Below are 18,180 nucleotides of genomic sequence, written 5' to 3' on the forward strand. Positions count from 1 at the left end.
TTGCAAATTCTCTATGGATAGAATTGACCAGATGGAAAAACATATACTTTGCTCTTGGATAGAAAGACTTAAAACATCATGAAGCTGCTACTTTTCCCAAAATTAATACATTTAATGTAATTTATTAAAAAATCCCAAAGAGAGTTATTTTTAATACAATAAAAACATTTTTAGTAGAGATTAAAAAAAAAAAAAACCTTCCCCTCTAAAATCCCATAATTAGAAATGAAGGGAACACGTACTTATAAGAAAGAAGGTCAGATAACTTGTAGTACATATAAATCATTGAATGTTATGCAGTCATTTTAAAAAATGAATTGAGCTGTACCACTTATCTTGGAATGATTTCTATAATGATTGTTAAAGAGAAAGCATACGGAAGAGTGCTTTAATATAGTGAGTCTTGGTAATAAAACAGACAATAATAAGACACTCCCTTGCCCACACATGTAAGTATCTACATTATATGACCAGAGGTGACTTACTTTGAAGATAATGAAGCTTAAATTTTAGTGGGCTTCAACCCCCAACTTGTATGGGCACCTTTTAGAGTCCTATACCCAATTTTGTGTTCATCATTATTTATTGTAAGGTGGACTCTCAAATTAGATAAGTTTCAGACCCCCTCCAAAACCTGGACCTGGATCCCTGCCCCATGTATATGAGCATGAAGAGTGCAAATGGCCCACTGTATTGATTATTAAATATATGGCCAAACACTAAAGCCATTTCAATTAAAGGGGAGACCGAGGTGGGAGAGTGTTGGAGGGGGTGAGAGAAGAAGGAACAATTCAAGGAAAAAACTAGTGGACGTTTTATTTATTCCTCTCTCTCTCTCTTTCTTAACTTCAGTGGTGATGCTGAGGGTTGGTTGAAAATAGTCTTGAATAACCTGAAGCAGACAGTACAATTTTCTTCTTGCAAACCAACCAGCCAAACAAACAAAAATCTGACAAGAAGGAGTTACACCTTCACCTTCACAGTGGCCACCTAGGCGATGGGAGGGGAACAGTCAGTTTTGGTGAACGTTTGAAAAATTTTGTCAAACAACTTCTTTTTAAAGAATGATTTATCTATTCTATCATAAAGCCTATAAAACAGAAAACCACCATTGTGATTGGCAGGTGGTAGGCATTTCTTAAATGTTTGCTTAAGGAATAAATGAATAAATAAAGGAGCTCTTTCCTGACAGTCTGTGGACCCAGTCCTTTCCTGTCAGAATTTCTCTTGCTATTTGCCCTGTTCTAGTGAGTATGATATTTGGTGAACTTGTGGAATAGCTGAGTTCATACATTTTATTAGCTCCAGTAAAGTCAGTATTCCAATGAAGGTAGTGTAGCTCTCAAAGTAAAATTTTATTGTTGACAGCAATTTGTGAGAGTGTAAGACTTAGATGATTAGGGGATGTTTGAGATGCAACTTTTCAAAGGCACTTTTTTTTTTTTTTTACTAAAGTACATTTAGTAAATGATATGGCTCAAAATAAAAAAAAGCCTAAACCAATGAGACTGAATCTCTATGGGAGATTAAAAGGGAATCTTAGAGTGTTACTTATAAATGCTACTAATGATGAGGTCAACAGAATGTGGGACATACTTGTTGTATAAAGTCTACAGATATACCTCTGCCCGTTGTGCAAAGGGTTATATCCATCTTCCTCCTGCAATTCCAGGGTCTAAAGCAGTGCTGTCCACTAGAAATATGAAAGTCATATGATGAAATTAGTTTTAATAATACATTTAACTTGTTGTAAATATATTGTTTGTGTATTTACTAATATATCTAAAATAGCATTTAACATGTAAGCAAAATAGAAATTATTAGTGATGTATGTATTTTACATTTTTTTGAATAAAGTCTTGGAAGCCCAGTGTGTAGTTTATTTTATTTATTATCTTTTTTTTTTGAGACAGCGTCTTGCTCTGTCACCGAGGCTGGAGTGCGGTGGTGCAATCTAGGCTCACTGTAGCCTCGACCCCCTGGACTCAAGCCATCCTGCCACCTCAGCCTCCTGAGTAGCTGGGACCACAGGTGTGCGCCACCATGCCCTGCTAATTTTTGTATTTTTTGTAGACATGGGGTTTCGCCGTGTTGCCCAGGCTGGTCTCAAACTCCTGGGCTCAAGCAATCTGCCCACCTTTCCTTCCAAAGTCCTGGGATTGCAGGTGTGAGCCACTATGCCTGGCCTCCAGTGTGCATTTTATACTATAGCATATCTTCATTTATACTAGCCACATTTCAAGTGCATCGTAGCCACATGTGGCTAGAGTATGAATTCTGCAAGGACAGGCTAGCCCATGTACTGTCATAGTCCATCAGTGTGACATGAAGCCCAGGTCACATCTCCTTGCTTCCTTCATGTGATCTGTTGTTCACATGAGAGTTAATTTCTAAGCCCTGTTCTGTTTAGAAAGTTCGAGGTGAGATACCTCAGGCTTTTGCTTTATTTTTGTGTGACTTGCAAATGGCCCGTTGTATTAAGTATTGATAAACACCACCAGGCGTTGGCCTCCATCTTGCAAAAGTGTCCTCCAAACTGTGGTCTTTTCCAGGTCCTTTACCAAGCTGTTGTGGAAATGTGCAGTTCCTCACATTTGCCCCGGTCAGACATGAAATTTGGGCAGCTCTGCTGGGAGGGTCCAGAAAAGTAACTGTGAGACAGTGGTGCAAAAGCTTCCTCTAGGAATCAGTGTCAAAACATTTATACTTCTCCAACAGATTGCTTAATGTATTCTAAAGAATACATACCTTGAGAGCCATGAGAACTTTTCCTCCTTTGAAAGCTAGCCATTTCAAATCTAGTTCAGAAAAATAAAAGGACCTTTTGTCCTAGGAAAAAATAATGAAGATGAAAGAACTTGAACATTCAATTAAATGATGTACCTGTAGGTATGTGAGGAACTGTGCTCTCCCATAGTAAAGTTTAGTGGTTAATGCTAGTGTAGGCTGATACTCTGCTTATAAGGCCTGGAAGTGGCACCCATAAACAGAGTCTACCTTTAGTTAGCTTTCTTTTGTTTTTGGGGGTAGCTGTCTTTACCAAGCAAGACATTGCCCAGACGCCAGCGATCATTTATGATGCACTGTGAAGCAGTTATTATTTATCAGAGACTATTTGAAGTTATGTCTTTAGTTTGTAATTTTGCGTCTCCCAAGGGCTTTCCACTGTTTTCCAGAAGGCCGGCCAAGTTTGATGATGGAAATGTGATTCAGTAGGAGTGCCCTGTTCTTAGGGTTGGCTTTGGGGGAAGAAATGCAGAGAAATAGTGCTTCACTGGCAGCATTGGGGGTGCCTCATCATGTGGCTTATATTTGTTACCCCATTCAAAACTCACCCCATGCAATTTCAAGGAGCCTCCTTAAAGATCTATTTGGGGATTAGGTGGAGCTAAAAGTTCAAAAGCGACTTCAAAACTGAGATAGTACTTTGACTTTTTTCTTGAGCTATTTTCTAGCTGCCATTATCTTCCCCCTGCCACAAGGCACTCCATTTTTGTGTGTGAAAAACCAAATTACGAGGATATTTTCCAGAATATCAAGCTATTGTGGCCTTGATCCTGTACTTTTAAATGTGAATAAAGCCAGGCCACTTCTTTACCATTGTCATGACAGAAGTTAGAGCCGCGCTTGGCCTGCATGCCTGATGACAGAGGCACTATGACTGCCTTGACAACAGAGTCACTGCACAGGGCTTCCTTTTGTTTTTTCATTATGGCACATGGAAAAAATGATAATATTTGCCCAACACCCTGTGATTATAGCTCATAGCTGTTGGCAACTGGCCTGAGGACTCTGGCTGCCCTAGTCTGCCCAGGCAGCTCCATTCTGGTCACACTGGTTAGGAAGCTTTGCTTTAGAGAAATAATTGTGTGCAATGAACAATTGTTTTTGAGAGACAAGTGGCCACACCATGCTCCTTATGGCCTCATTCTTATAACTTTTCAGTTCATTTGTTGAACAGATATTAAATGCCTACTATTTGCACCGTATATTTGCTAGACCCAGTGTTTCTATTTCTTTTTTTTTTTTTTTTTTAGGAGGCTACCAGTAATATCATCTCTCCATGTGTAGGATTAAAGCCTTTGGTTTTGTCATTCATGTGTTCTTGTGCCTCATTCTGCAGAAGTTGCCATATTTGAGTCTTGCCCCAAACCCCCATTTTTATGCTTATCAAATTAGTTATGATACAGAATTTCTCGTTGATCCATAACAGACTGAAATGTGGATTATTTTATTCCTGAGACATTCAAGCAATTCACAGGTTATCATTATTGCTATCTTCACCTAAAGGATGCTTTTTTGGGAAAAGACCGTTTCTATTCTAGAAGGTGATTTCATATTATTTTAGCCACATTGCAATATAGCCCATCTGGGAACTGTTTGTGATAAAGCATGGGTTCATTCTGGTGCCTGGGATTAGGTCTTTCTTGGGTCTTGGGCCTCCTTGATCAAGGCTGCACATGACTATCAGGGTATAGGTTTTAAAAATTAAGTCTGATTACATCATTCCCCTGTTTGAAGTCCTTCATGGGCTCCACACTGACTAAAGGTGTGGAGGAAATGCAGACTCCTTACTGTGGCATGGAAGGCCCTTCCTGACGTGGGCTTGTCCTTCCTCTCCACCCTCGCCCTTTCCCATTCGCACTCCACACCCAAAACCACGCAGCTTACCAGGTGGCGGCTTCTGTGCTTTTGCGTGTGTTCTTGCTCCCTCCTCCTGCCTGTCAGCTCTTCCTTCTGGTCCACTGTATTTACATGGCTGACTGTTAAGTCCTTCTCAGCCCTGTGGAAGCTCTTCTCACGTAGTCTTGTGTGATACTCTGTTTATACATCTGCAGGTACTTTTGGGCAGGAACTGTCTTATTATTTGTTTGAATAAGTAACCTAGTAGCACAGTATGCTCATAGTGGGCAGTTATTATTTATCGAATGAAGGAACTAATGAAAAAATGTGTGAATAAATACTAAAAACAAGAGGATAGCACATTTCAAGATGTTTCATATGATCTGTTTTCAGTGGAAAGTGCCTAAAACATGTTAATTAAGAATCCATTCTGATTTTGTAGTAATATTCCAGGGGACAAATTTACCATGGTAGACAACTTCTTCAAATGATGTTCCTTTCTTTTATCAGCAGCCAATCTATTCTGCAAGAGTGAGGTTTTTGTTTCTAAGTCAGTGATTTACAACACAGATTGCTAGATATTTTGATCCAATACCTGATCTGCATGTGACATCAATTTAGTTTAATACGTGACTAGGGACTATCCAGGTTGACTCTGTTACCCTTCACTGTGTAAGTAAATTGTCAGATTGACCAGGTGGTATAGAGTCCTAACAATGGCTTTTTATCACCTGCCTTGAGAAACAGTAAAGTTTGTTAGGCCTCACGTCTCAACAAGTCACATCAGGTCAACAACAGGAGTCAGTGTGGTTGAACACTGAAATTATGATGCTTCAGGACTTTGCTTTGGATTAGAATTTGTATAGCAAACCAAAATGTAATCTGGATGCTGCTTGGTCTGCCTTCTCTACATGTTGGTGGATTGTAGAACTGGAAATATGGGACTGCCATAGGACAAGGTCAAGCAGTGCCCAGAATGCAAGTATGTGGGCATGTCCTCACCACCTGGAGCAGTTATGGAAGTGCGCCTCCCATGGTGATTTGAATAGAAGAACTATTAGAAGAAGCATTCTCCTGTGACCATCTGGTGGTGTTGATTATACCACTCTAAAGCCTCAAGTTTAAGGAAGCAAAATTACTTCCTGGCCATTGCAACTGCAAAAGTGAGGGGACCCAGTGCTTCTGTATTTGTTATACCCAGTGCTGGTTCAAAGGTCATGTTGCTTAAATCTATAAAATGTTTTGAGAGCTACCCTGTCCTAAACAATTCCCCATGGCTTTTTTTTCTTCCCCTTTAATAATTGTTTGGTATCTTTTCCTTCTTTTATCTCCAAACTTCTTAAGAGAGGAGTCTCTAACTAATTATGGGCTGGCCTCTACTGAAACTGTTCCTGCTAACATGGGTTTGTAAAAGCCAAGTTGCTATGCTTGTTCTTCCTACTTGGTTTATTCTGTGGTCGCTCTCTACTTCACATTCCTTCCCTAATTTGTAATGTGCTGTCTTTTGGATTTCTCCTCCCTCCATGGCTAATCATCTTTCTCAGCCTCCCTCGCAAGCCCTTTCTCTTCCTTTGCCCGCCCTGATATGCTGGGGTTCTCTAGACCCTCATGATTTCTGGTTATACACACTTTGTATGATTGAGTGCATCTAGTTCCAAGTTTCAGCAACTATGTATGTGCTGCTGACTCCAAATCATCTTTGCATCTTGAGCATTGGAGTGGCATCTGCAAATGTGCACTGGATTTTTGCCTCATCCTGTTTTATCAGCAGAGGTGTTCACTGATAGGGACTGTTGGAATGGGTCCCTACATGTTTTCCAACCCTGCTGTCTCCCTGCTGCAGCTGATGCTAGCAGAGGCGAAGCAGTCATCCACATGGGACACTCCTCTTTCCCTCCACCGCACCGTCCCCCTCAAAAGCAAGTCTAAATTAATAATCTAGAGTTTGTTATTTAAAGCCAGATGGCATGCCAACTTAATTTAAGCCAAGTGATTCAAATATTTACTTTGCTTTAAGCTCATAAAGTGCCCGTTGTTACAGCATAGTTGTGTTTATGTGATACAACTATACTGTCAACACTATTTTGTTGTTTTAGAAGTTAGGGAAATACAAAGAAGGCATTTTTAAATGAATTTGAAAAAGGCATTGTGGTTATACCTTACTAAATTTCAAAACAGTCCTTGTGCCACTGCCATTCTTCTTATGTACTTCTAGTATCACACTTTTAAAGTTTAATGTGACTTTTTCTTTAATGGATAAAACAGAGATGAGAATAACACCTACCTCATAGGGTTACTATGAGTATGAGGTAAGTTATATAGAATACAGCAGAGCTTGACACAGAGTCAGTGGTATCCATGTATTTGCTGCCATTTTTGTTACTGTTATTTGTCATTCCCACTTGCCTTCAGACTCCATAAAAGCACAGAGAATTATTTTTATTATTTTATGTATGATACCAATTTACAGTCCTTCATATATAATAAAGGCTCAGCAAATGTTTAAATGAATGTTGAATTGCATTTCAAAACTGCTTTTCCCTGTTTTCCTAGAAAACACATCTGTTGATAAAGGAAATCAATCTTGTAATTGTCAACCTCAAAGACTATCTTTTCTATCTTACTGTAGGTTTATTATAGTAGTAAAAAGGTCAAATAGTTTTCAGTGTTTGGACTGAAAAATATATCTGTGACCATTACTATAGAATCACAGATGTATTTCTTAGAAATTGTAAAAGCTGGCCAGGCGTGGTGGTTCATGCTTGTAATCCCAGCACTTTGGGAGGCTGAGGTGGGTGGATTATGCGATCAGGAGTTCGAGACCAGCCTGGCCAACATAGTGAAACCCCGTCTCTACTAAAAATACAAAAAAATTACTCGAGCATGGTGTCGTGTGCCTGTAATCCCAGCTACTCGGTATGCTAAAGCAGGAGAATCGCCTGAACCCATGAGGTGGAGGTTGCAGTGAGCTGAGATTGCACCATGGCACTCCAGCCAGGGTGACAGAGCGAGACTCTGTCTCCAAGAAAAAAAAAAAAAAAAGAAATTGTAAAAATTTATGTCTTTTAGTCAAATTATATTTTGAATGCACTAAGAGAGTGAGCTATTCAAAAGAAAGCTGTGAATCTTCTGTAGACTGGAGAATCCTATGCCACAGTGAATAACAACACCTAAATGTGTCAGTTTCAGGAATTCAGATTTTTTATTTTGGGTTTTTCTTATAGTGAAGAACATCTCTGGTTTTTTTTTCATAGTATTTGGTAGGTAGTAGGCTTTAGGTGAGAAGTGGTGAAATCATACTCTTGCCTCATCCTTGCTTAGATATTTGTTTACAAAATGTGGTAGGGTTGGAAAGTACCTTAAGTTCCTATCTGATCTAGATTTCTTTGAAGTGTATGTGTGTGTTTAATTAGAAAAACCGATTTGTGTCATAAAAAGTATTTTATTATGGATAAACATTGACATTTGTATGATTCACTATGAACAAAGGCACAAATATTAACTTTGGAAGACTACCAAGGTGAGCTTATATTAGGTCAATTAAAAACTGTAACTTTCTTATTAATTTTTTTCCATTTTTATTATTCTTATTAATTTTATTCCATCAACCTTAACCTGGGTGCTGAATATTATCTACTGTTTATCTTTTTGGGTAGGAAGATTTGCACACATATTCTTTTGGTTCTGTGAATGAATGAATGTATCTTAGGAAGCCCCTTGCCTCTCTCCATATGATTAATTATAAAAGGTTGCTGTTTAACCAAATGGATTTCTGTACTCCAAATAAGCAGATATAGCACAGTGTATTTATCTAGCATACTTGGTTGGTGGTCAGGGATACAGAAATAGTGACCATAGAAACCTGTTTTCTTTTACTGTTCATAAAGAATTGGTTTTAGTCTCTTGATGATTAGAGAGTACTTTTATTCTTGAATTTTCAAATACTGTTTTAAGATTAATAATTACTTGAGGGATATTGGATCATCAATTTGAGACTTTTATTTAAACTAGCAAACGTTTAATTGCCATAATTAGATTCTTTATTTAAGTCGTTATAAATAGAAGCTATGCTTGAGGTTTAACTTCATGTGTGCATTCATAACACTCAGGGTCTCTTAGATTTTACTTAGAGCATTTTGGAGATATTACGTTTATTACAACTAGATTAAATGCAGTTCAGATGTTTATAAATGTGATGCACAGTTTTACATATAACTTTTTATAACTGGGAAGAAATATCTGCATTTTAAAAACGACAATTTTGTTTTATAGCCAAGTTTTGATTTTCACGGAAATGATAATGGGTAATGTAAGTAATTAAAGTAGTGGCTCCAGTTTTTTTTAAAGGCCATGTTCCAATTTATTTAACAAATATTTATTGTGTTCTTATGGTAGAGTACAGACTCTATATTTGGCTCAGTTTTGTACTATTGCGGTCCTTGCCATATAATGGGGGAAGAAAGCTTTTTATATGGATAAGTAGTGGATGGACCAGTGCAGAGAACTACATTGCTTCCCTTTCCTGAGAATGGAGATGAGGAGGGCAAGGGTAGGAGTGGGTGGGGGGAGTAAAGACAGCATAAGTTAAGAGGAGATAGATATATTTTATGATGCATTGCACTTATGCCTCCCAATGTCTGCAAAATTTTGGGTAACTTTACTTGTGCCCCAGTGTCCCATGGTTCAGAGGCACATGGGGAAGGGAAGAAAATGGGGAAGATGATGGAGCCATGGGAAGGTGCTTGGCCCCTTTCTTGGTCTTTAAGCCTTTTCTGAGGATATCTTAGCGTGTATAGACTAGAGGCTGATAACTGGTCCTCACGTCAGCCAACGGGCATGCTTTATTTGGTTTCATAGGAGTTAATGACTTAATTTTAAAAGTCAACATGTTAAAAACAGATTTCACATGGAAGTTCAGTTGGAAGATCAGCTGTATTTAGTCGGCTTTCCTGCAAGGTGCCTCATTAGCTAGAGTGGAGGAGCACCTGACTCTAGAGGAGCCCCTGCCTCTGTATGTCACTTGCCTGACTCTTTTTATCCCCTACAGCACAGTTTGGCTGACTCTGGTTTGTGGAACAGATGAGCCAATATCCCTCCCTCCTGCCTCTTGCCATTTCCCCATCTAAAAATTGCCATTCAAAAGAGATATCAGCCCTATAAAAACAGGAAAAAAAATTGGAAGTGTATTCATCGTGAGCTTGATATTTGCAGATTTTTTTTCATTGTTTAAAATAGGTTTACTACATTTATGGAAAGTGTTCATATTTCCCATTTTCTCTTATTTTCCTTTATTTATTGCCAGGACAAACGATGTTTGTTTTCATTTCATTTCTTTGCACAGTGGCCAGGAGACAAACATTTTATGCAAAATACCTCTATTGTAAATGAAAGTTTCTAAATGTTTCATGTGGTCTAGACACAAGTTTTTGTAAAGTGAATACCTAAATAGCATTTTGAGAATCAGGTGCATGTTTTTATTTTAAGCCGCATTTGCCTACATATATGTCTAATTAGTCTAGTAGTAAGAGTGAAAAGCAGTTTTATTTGTAAGGGTATCCTAAATTGTATAAGAATTATAAAATGTTTTTCTTCTCTTTTCTCACAAAATTCTGCCAGCGAGTTGAAAATGGTGACTTCAACTGGATTGTTCCAGGAAAATTTTTAGCATTTAGTGGACCACATCCTAAAAGCAAAATTGAAAATGGTAGGTTTTTCTTTCCTTTGCCATCCAAACATTTATTTTGATTCGCCTTTCTGAGTTTCTTAACTTCCTCAGATAATTATTTTCTTTGATAGTATTCTCCAAAGAATATTTATTCATAATTTTAAAAATTAAACACCAGTAGCTAGTGTGTTAAACATTGTACTTCCAGTAGGCGGAGCTATAATCACTGTTTTAGAACTAACAAATTTTTAGCTTGCCGTAAATCAGATGTTCACTTTACCTGACCCCCAATTATTAGAGAAGAATCTGAGAAACAAACTGGTCAAACCCATAAGCAGATTGCTGTTTCTTTCAGTGGTTCTCAGATTTATTTGTTGGTAGAGTGCTACACATTGAGGTATTCTTTGGGTAACAGCGTGTTGAATAATGATGATGAAGACAATGTGTCGTTTATTGAATACGTAGGTGCTAGTTACACAAATCAAAGCATTATCTCTTTTAACACTCAACACAACTCTATGAGATACAGATATTGTTATCTCCATTTTAGAGAGGAGTAAATTGAGCCTTATTAGTAGGGAATTTGCCCAGGGTCACAAAGTAATAGGCAGAACTGGTACTCCAAATCAGAGGAGGGCTCCTTAACATTGCCACTGCACTGATATACTTAGTTCCGTTTTGACAACTAGGTACAATTTTCTAGCTGACAGTAATTAAACTACTTATTTGCAGCATATTTATTGCCTTGGGCATACATATTTAGGAAAAAAATAAAAGCAAAACAAAAAATAAACCTTTTGAATGAAACATGATCAGCTGTGCAAGTTTTCCCATTAATACTTACTTTGTACTTTTGTACTTACAAATTTTTTCTATCTACTAACATTCCCTAGAAGACAAGTAATTAAAACAACAGTGGTTGAAAAATAACCATGAACAGAATAGCTTTTTTTTTTTTTTTTGGCTCTTTATCTGATCATAGAGGTGGAATACCAGTGTTCTGAGGGAACCCAACTTGAAACCTCTGGTCTAGATTTATTCTTCAGTTAGGCATGGTGGCATGTGCCTGCAATCCCAGCACTTTGGAAGGCTGAGGTGGGAGGATTGCTTGAGGCCAGGAGTTTAAGACCAGCCTGGGCAACATAGCAAAACCCTGTCTCTTAAAATTTTTTTTTTTCTTTAATCACCATTTCATAAAATGTAGTTTCATTGTATATTGTTGTTATTCATGCATTTAATTTTTATAATTTGAGCTTTCATAAATATGCTTATCATTTTACACCTGTGACTTATCTAATAGGGAACTCTGCTTGAATCATGAATCATGGTTTAACTGTGCGGATGGGCAGTCCAGGTCTAGAGAGTTAAGCTCACTAACAGGACACCTCTATGGTGAAGCCAGAATTTGATCTTCTCACTTATAAGCTTGCTAAAGAATATTCTCTGGTCTGGACATTCAATAATTAACCTCTGTCATTTTGGGTTGTTAGGAATTACATGTTGATAACCTGAGGAAGCTGCTTTCTGACATTTGGCCTTTCAAAATAAGATTGACTAAATCTGCTTTCTGTGCAAAATTATCTGACTCAGGCCCGGGAAATGTTAGGAGGAATATTTTTTCAGTTGTAGTTTTGTTGTTGGGTATTTGTTTGGCAAAGTTGAAAGACTTTCACATTTGTGATTCATATGTTTGACTGCATTTTCTTAATGAGAAATTGAGAGGTGTAATTTTAAAAGCCATTTAAAATGTTTTTACATATATAGAACACTGTATATTCTATGCATACGTGCATTAAAAAAATTTTTTAAGCAAAAGTAGGATCGTAACATAATTACAATCTTATAGCCAGATTTCTTCACTTAACATATCATAGACTTCTTTCTGTAGCGGTAAATATAGATCCATGTTATTATTTTCCACGACTGCATTGCATATTATTCTACCATATGACTGTACCATATTGTGTTAATTTATTTTTGGTTTTGTTTTTTTAGAGACAGGCTCTTGCTTTGTTGCCCAAACTGGAGTGCAATGGTGTGATCATAGCTCATTGCAACCTTGAACTCCTGTCCTCAAGTGATCCTCCTCCCTCAGCCTCCAGAGTACCTGGGAGTACAGGGCATGCTCCACCACACCTGGCTGATTTTTTTTTTTTTTTTTAATTTTTAATAGAGATGAGGTCTCTTTATGTTGCCCAGGCTGGTCTTGAACTCCTGGCCTCATGCGATCCTCTTGCCTCACAAAGCACTAGGATTATAGGTTTAAGCCACTGAGCCCAGCCTGTTAATTTATTTTTGAATGAGATCTAAGTTGTTTTTCACTTATTCTTTTTTCATTTCACCATCTATTTAATCAGATGAAGAGTTTTTCACTTTTTAAAAACTGCTGTGGTTGGCATACATATTCATACATCTTTTTGCAGCTTTAGTTTCTTCTCTAAATTGTTAGAGTCATTAGATAAAAGAATATGCATATTTTGTATAATAATTTTTAAATATCAAAAAAATTAAAAACATCTTTTTGGTCCCATATTCAATATGGGGAAAAATTGTAGCCACCATTTGCTTACCTGCCTGGAACGGTGCTAAACCTCTTGTACACACATCATCTGTTTCATGATCAGAACCACCCCCTGAAGCAGGTGGTGTTTATTTTATGGAAGAGAAGCTGGAGGCCTATAGGAATTACCTAACTTGTCCAGGTTCATAGGCCAGTAGTGGTTGGTATGTGGATTCGAACATTTGTCTAGTTAATTCTGAATTCTGTGTTCTTTTAAATGTTATCATAGAGGATGTACATGCTCAATCTAGAAAATTTAAGCAATATAAAGAGTAAAACTCTCTAAAAACATTATATAATCAAGAGATAATCACTTTAAGGTATTGCTCTATATGCATATTTTATTCTATGCATATATTCTGTCCTCTCTTATTGACATAAAAACATCTGAAAGTACAGTTTTCTCACCATTGTCAGCTTTTATGATGCCTAGAACAATTTCATTTAGGGCTACCATTGGTAAAATATTGCTATTTTACTGGAATTTTCATTTTAAGATCTGATATTCACTAGAAGCTTCACTATATATATGTGTATATATATATATATATATATTTTTTTTTTTTTTTTGTAAAGGGCTTTAACTTTGTAAATACTTTTTGAAGTTGAGAAAATAATTTTCTGATGGACTTAATAAACCTGATCCAATTACAGTGACATCGTGATAACTTTTTTTTTTTTTTGCCTTGAGAAGCCTGTGTTTTTCTGAGGAGGCAGAAAGTCATTTTAGGGGCTATTTAGTAGAAGAGCTGAGGCTTTAAAGAAATGATCAAATAGCTGTTGCTAGGAGGCAGCTAAAGGAAGCTGTAAAATCTTGGGATCTGGGCAGAATGTATTCTAAGAATCTTAAGTGTGTGTGTCAACAGGGAACACTAGGAGTTTCTTTTAGCCATTTTGATTCACATTGTTTTGACAGTGGGGAAGAGAAGAGCCCTACTTTTTTTTTTTTGTTAAACAATTTTGAATTGATAAATGATGGATAATAGCAGAATGAAACAGATATTTTGGATTTCAGATTTTCTGTAAAAAATGTCTCTTGTCACTGTCATTTCTATTTAAACACGCACACACAGAAAGATAGCTTTAGACTGAGAATCCCAACAACTGGAGGCATCAGCCTGCTCATTTAATGAGAGAAGCCCAGTGTCCTATTTAGTAAAGAGCCTGGGCAGGTTGAAGCCTGGCTCCATTTCTTATTGGCTGTGTGAACTTCATTGAGTTCCACAGCTTCTCTGAGCATCAGTTTTCTTGTATTTCACAGTAAGAGAACTATGATGCTCATTGCAGGCACCTAGTGAGGATTAGAGATGTTATATGAAGTGCCTTGCACAGAATCAGGCACACATAATAGGCGTTTATAAGACAGCAGGTATTATGGTTACATTTTTGTCATTAGCTAGCCTAATCAACAGATTTTATGTCTTTTCTGCATTTGACTGCTCATTTTGCAGTTTTTGCTTTTAGTAATGACTGAGGGGGCTAGTCATTCAACTCTGCTATTCTTCAGTTTTCCAACATTAAAATGAGGGCCTGGGAAGAGATGAATTTTAAAATCTCTTTTGACTCCGATAGCCTGTTCATGTGTTTGGTCAGCTCAACTCCCGGACTGTGTTGCAGTTCAGTGATGCCAGCATACCATCTTGTGGCCAGAGGGAGTAAGGGTCGGATGAAGGCTCCGTCAGCTCTGGGTCTGCACATTATACACATTGCTAAAATCAGTCTCTCACAAAAAGCATCCACCTACATCTGTGACAGCCACAAACTGTTGTTCACAGGTCATAGGACATTTCCATTGTTCATTATAATTTATTCTAAACAGTTTTAAGGATTTTTGTAAAACCTGCTCACCAACTCTAACACCTCATGTTCATATCATGTTCTCTTATTTGGAGTCTTAACAGAATCAAGTTGAATCTTATCTGAAGTTAGTCCCAGCACAGGTATTGGAATTTGACTGCCAGGATTGAAATACTGGCTCTGCCTCTTACTATTTGTATGTGTGTGGGCCAGTTAGCTTTTCCAGGCACCAGAAATTGAGTAATTGCAAGTTTTAATGAGATAATCCACATAAAGCACTTAGCATAGCGGCTAGCACATAGTTAGTGCTTCATATATGTTAGGTGCAGTTATTGTTCTTGTTATTTCAGTTCCCTGTTGCCATATTTGGACAATTTCTGTCCAGTGTTTTTTTCTCAAAAAATATACATCGTTTCTCTTAATAGTCTATTTAGGCAAATTAGCTATGCTGCCATTTACTCCTGATGGAAATTCATATATGAAAAGAGATTCTTGCAGCCTTTGTTGCAGGGAGGAAGAGGAAAGGCACTGAAACAATTGCTAACACAATGTGTGACAGGTACTGTCATAGAGGTCCCAGGTATGCTAGCAACCCGGGGACAGAAGCTCTCACCATCCCGCCACACCCAGGGCAGGCTTCCCATGTGTTTGTGAACCCTTCTCCCTCCCATACCTCACATGATAGAAAAACCGTTATTTCTTAATGCCAGCTACAGTTAGTTTTTGCTTTAGGCTATAAATCTGTTTCAGGGAAATAATTTGAGCAAGTAAACCAACTAGGGAAACAGACTTGATTTTTGCAGTTAGAAAAGCATGTTTTCTCAAGTTATTGTTTCTACACAGAAGATTTTCAATAAGCTCTGTATTACCTGTTTGCTCAAAAGTGACATGGTCCGCAAAATCACATATCTGAACTGTGGATTAATCGGGCCTGCCTTTCAATTCTGCCTTCATCCTTTGTGTGTCCCTGGCCAAGTGTACCAGTTAGGGCTGTTGGTTTCAGGCAGCAGAACCAACTCTGGTAAAAGGCAGTTTTCAGAATATGTTGGGTAGCTTATAGACTTTAAGAGAAGGCTGGAGAACTAGGCCTAAAAGGTGAACAGGACCCAAGTGGGAAAATGGGAACCACACGAGGCATTTCAAACAGAGAGAATTTAATACAAGGAATTTGTTTCAAAAAAGACTAGAAAGTAAAAAGGCAACACGGAAGAAACCAGAATATGTTGGACAAAACAGCTAGTACCTTTAAGGCTGGGGGGACGAAAGGGACAAAAGTGGAGTTAGCAGAACCTGGGAGCTCTGAGGAGGAGCCACATGCTGGTGCTCTGACCTCTAATGGGGATGCCACAAGCTGGTGTTTGGATTCGGGGGTTGAAGAGTGGAGACCATGAGGGCTCCAGCCTCAGAGGTGAGTGTGGCAGGATGGTGGCATGAGAGCCAAAGTAAGCTGGGGGTTCTGGCTGCTCCTGTTTTCTGCTGCTGAATTGATGTTGCCAGGAGCACAGGAAGTTGTTCCTTCCTCCTCTCAGGTTGCCCTTCAGTGCCTCCCATTTTTACAACCAATAGGAAGCCAGACAGAAAGGTAGTCTGGGAAATGTAGGAAGTATATGGACCCCAGTCCCACTGTGACAGAGCATAAGAGAGTTGGCTTGGAGCTGAGAGCTGACTAGCATAACAGGGATCCAAGGCTGTGGGAAATGCAGCCAAGGACATGGCGCAGAAACAGTCTGGTTCACTTTGCTGGCTGCTGCCACCCCTGGAACCGACCGTCATGAATGGATTCCAAATGAGATCATTTCACTCAGCTGGTATGTCAGGGATCAGTGAATCCTGAATGGGTTACAGATGTGGCCATTAGTGGGCTGGGAAATTAGTCCCTTTAACCCTTGGAGCAGCCAAGCAAGGCCTGCGAAGGTCAAAGCCCCCACTGGTTGCCTTGGCTGATTGGCCAAGGCTAGGTCTGTAACGCAGCTCACCGTATGGCTCCCAGGAACACTCACACGATGCTGGAGCCACTCAAAAACCAAAGGGGGTTTAAAGACAAGAGCATCCTCCTCCCTCAAAAAAAGGAAATGTCCACGAAAGTTAGTTTTTTAGTTTCATTTTTAACTTAAAAATATTTATATTTTAACTGATAAATAAAGATTATATATGGTGTACAGCGTGTTTTGAAATATGTATACATTGTAGAATGGCTAAGTCAAGTTTTACTTATGTATTCACAAATTTATCATTTCTTTGTGGTGAGAAGACTTAAATTCTGCTTTCTAAATGACTTTCAAGTATATAATATATTGTTATTATGGTCACCATGTTGTACAATAGATCTCTGGGACGTACTCCTTTCTAACTGAAATTTTGTTTTCTTTGACCAGTATCTCCCCAAAACACCCTCTTTTAGTTTCTTAATCTGGTAAATGGAATTAGGCATTCTTTTGTGTGTGTGTGTGTATGTGTTTTTTTTTTTTCTTTTTCTTATTTATTTATTTATTTTTATTTTTCTATGTTAGGCATTCTTAAGAGATGGTTTTGAGAATTTGAAATGATATGCAATTGTGACTTGTACAGAGTAGATGCTTAATAATAATTGCTTTTGCAGGGCATTGTACTACAAATTAAAACTATACATACGGCAAAAAAGCTTTAACTGTAGTTGAAAAATATTTGTCAAATGGAGAATAACGCTCAAGGGAGAATAAAGTCACCAAGAACGATTCTAGGTCTTCTGTGCACATTTGAGTACTTCAAGAATGCCTTTGTTTTGGGAGTGGGAAGAGTGTGCTCCTAGGATTCGAATCCTAGAAGTTGGGAGCTTGAACTTGAATGTCGTACTTCGGTACTTCAAGAAGTTTTCTTTTTAACCTCCTATGGTGCTTACAGTTACGCAGCCTGATGCTTTTGGGAGCCTGCCATGACCTTTTCTCTCACGCAACACGCTTTCCCCACAAGCTTTGTTGAGATGTATATACTTCATTGTTGAGGGTTTTGTATTTCTGTGCTATGGAAGATGTAATGCATGCCTTTTGCTTACTGCTCCTTTCTTCCTTTAGGTTATCCTCTTCACGCCCCTGAAGCCTACTTTCCTTATTTCAAAAAGCATAATGTGACTGCAGTCGTGAGGCTGAACAAAAAGATTTATGAAGCAAAACGCTTCACAGACGCTGGCTTCGAGCACTATGACCTCTTCTTCATAGATGGCAGCACACCCAGTGACAACATCGTGCGAAGGTTCCTGAACATCTGTGAGAACACCGAAGGGGCCATCGCCGTTCACTGCAAAGGTGTGTGCAAGGCCTTGGTGGTGGTGTCTGCGCTTATGGAAGGGCGGGCCAAAAAAAGAGCAAATAACATAAAACGAAACCTGTTTAGTGTCTTAGAAAACAGTGAGGTTTGTAATTTCAGACAACTGGGACACAAGCTCATTTTAGTAACCGCTTCTTTTTTTTTTTTTTTAAGTTGGGAATTTTTTTTTTTTTTTTTTTTATTTTTTTGTTTGTTTTTGCATTTTAAGTTTTTGGGTAGAGTTTGAGAAGCT

General features: G+C 38.2%; 1 protein-coding gene across 9 annotated transcripts in view; it reads left to right on the forward strand.

Annotated features, from left to right (window-relative positions):
- CDC14A (cell division cycle 14A) overlaps positions 1-18,180 on the forward strand; it is a 183,884-nt gene that overhangs the window by 94,241 nt on the left and 71,463 nt on the right. For 8 of the 9 annotated variants that reach the window (XM_032262938.1, XM_032262941.1, XM_032262946.1 and 5 more), the window contains 2 exons: positions 10,240-10,327; positions 17,696-17,926. In XM_032262938.1, coding sequence (XP_032118829.1) covers positions 10,240-10,327; positions 17,696-17,926 — 319 coding nt within the window. The remainder of the gene's footprint in view (positions 1-10,239; positions 10,328-17,695; positions 17,927-18,180) is intronic. The other variant, XM_032262945.1, reaches the window with a different exon arrangement.

The sequence above is a fragment of the Sapajus apella genome, unplaced genomic scaffold (genome assembly GCF_009761245.1).
Source record: "Sapajus apella isolate SASKATOON/1434 unplaced genomic scaffold, GSC_monkey_1.0 scaffold133, whole genome shotgun sequence".
Taxonomy (NCBI): domain Eukaryota; kingdom Metazoa; phylum Chordata; class Mammalia; order Primates; family Cebidae; genus Sapajus; species Sapajus apella.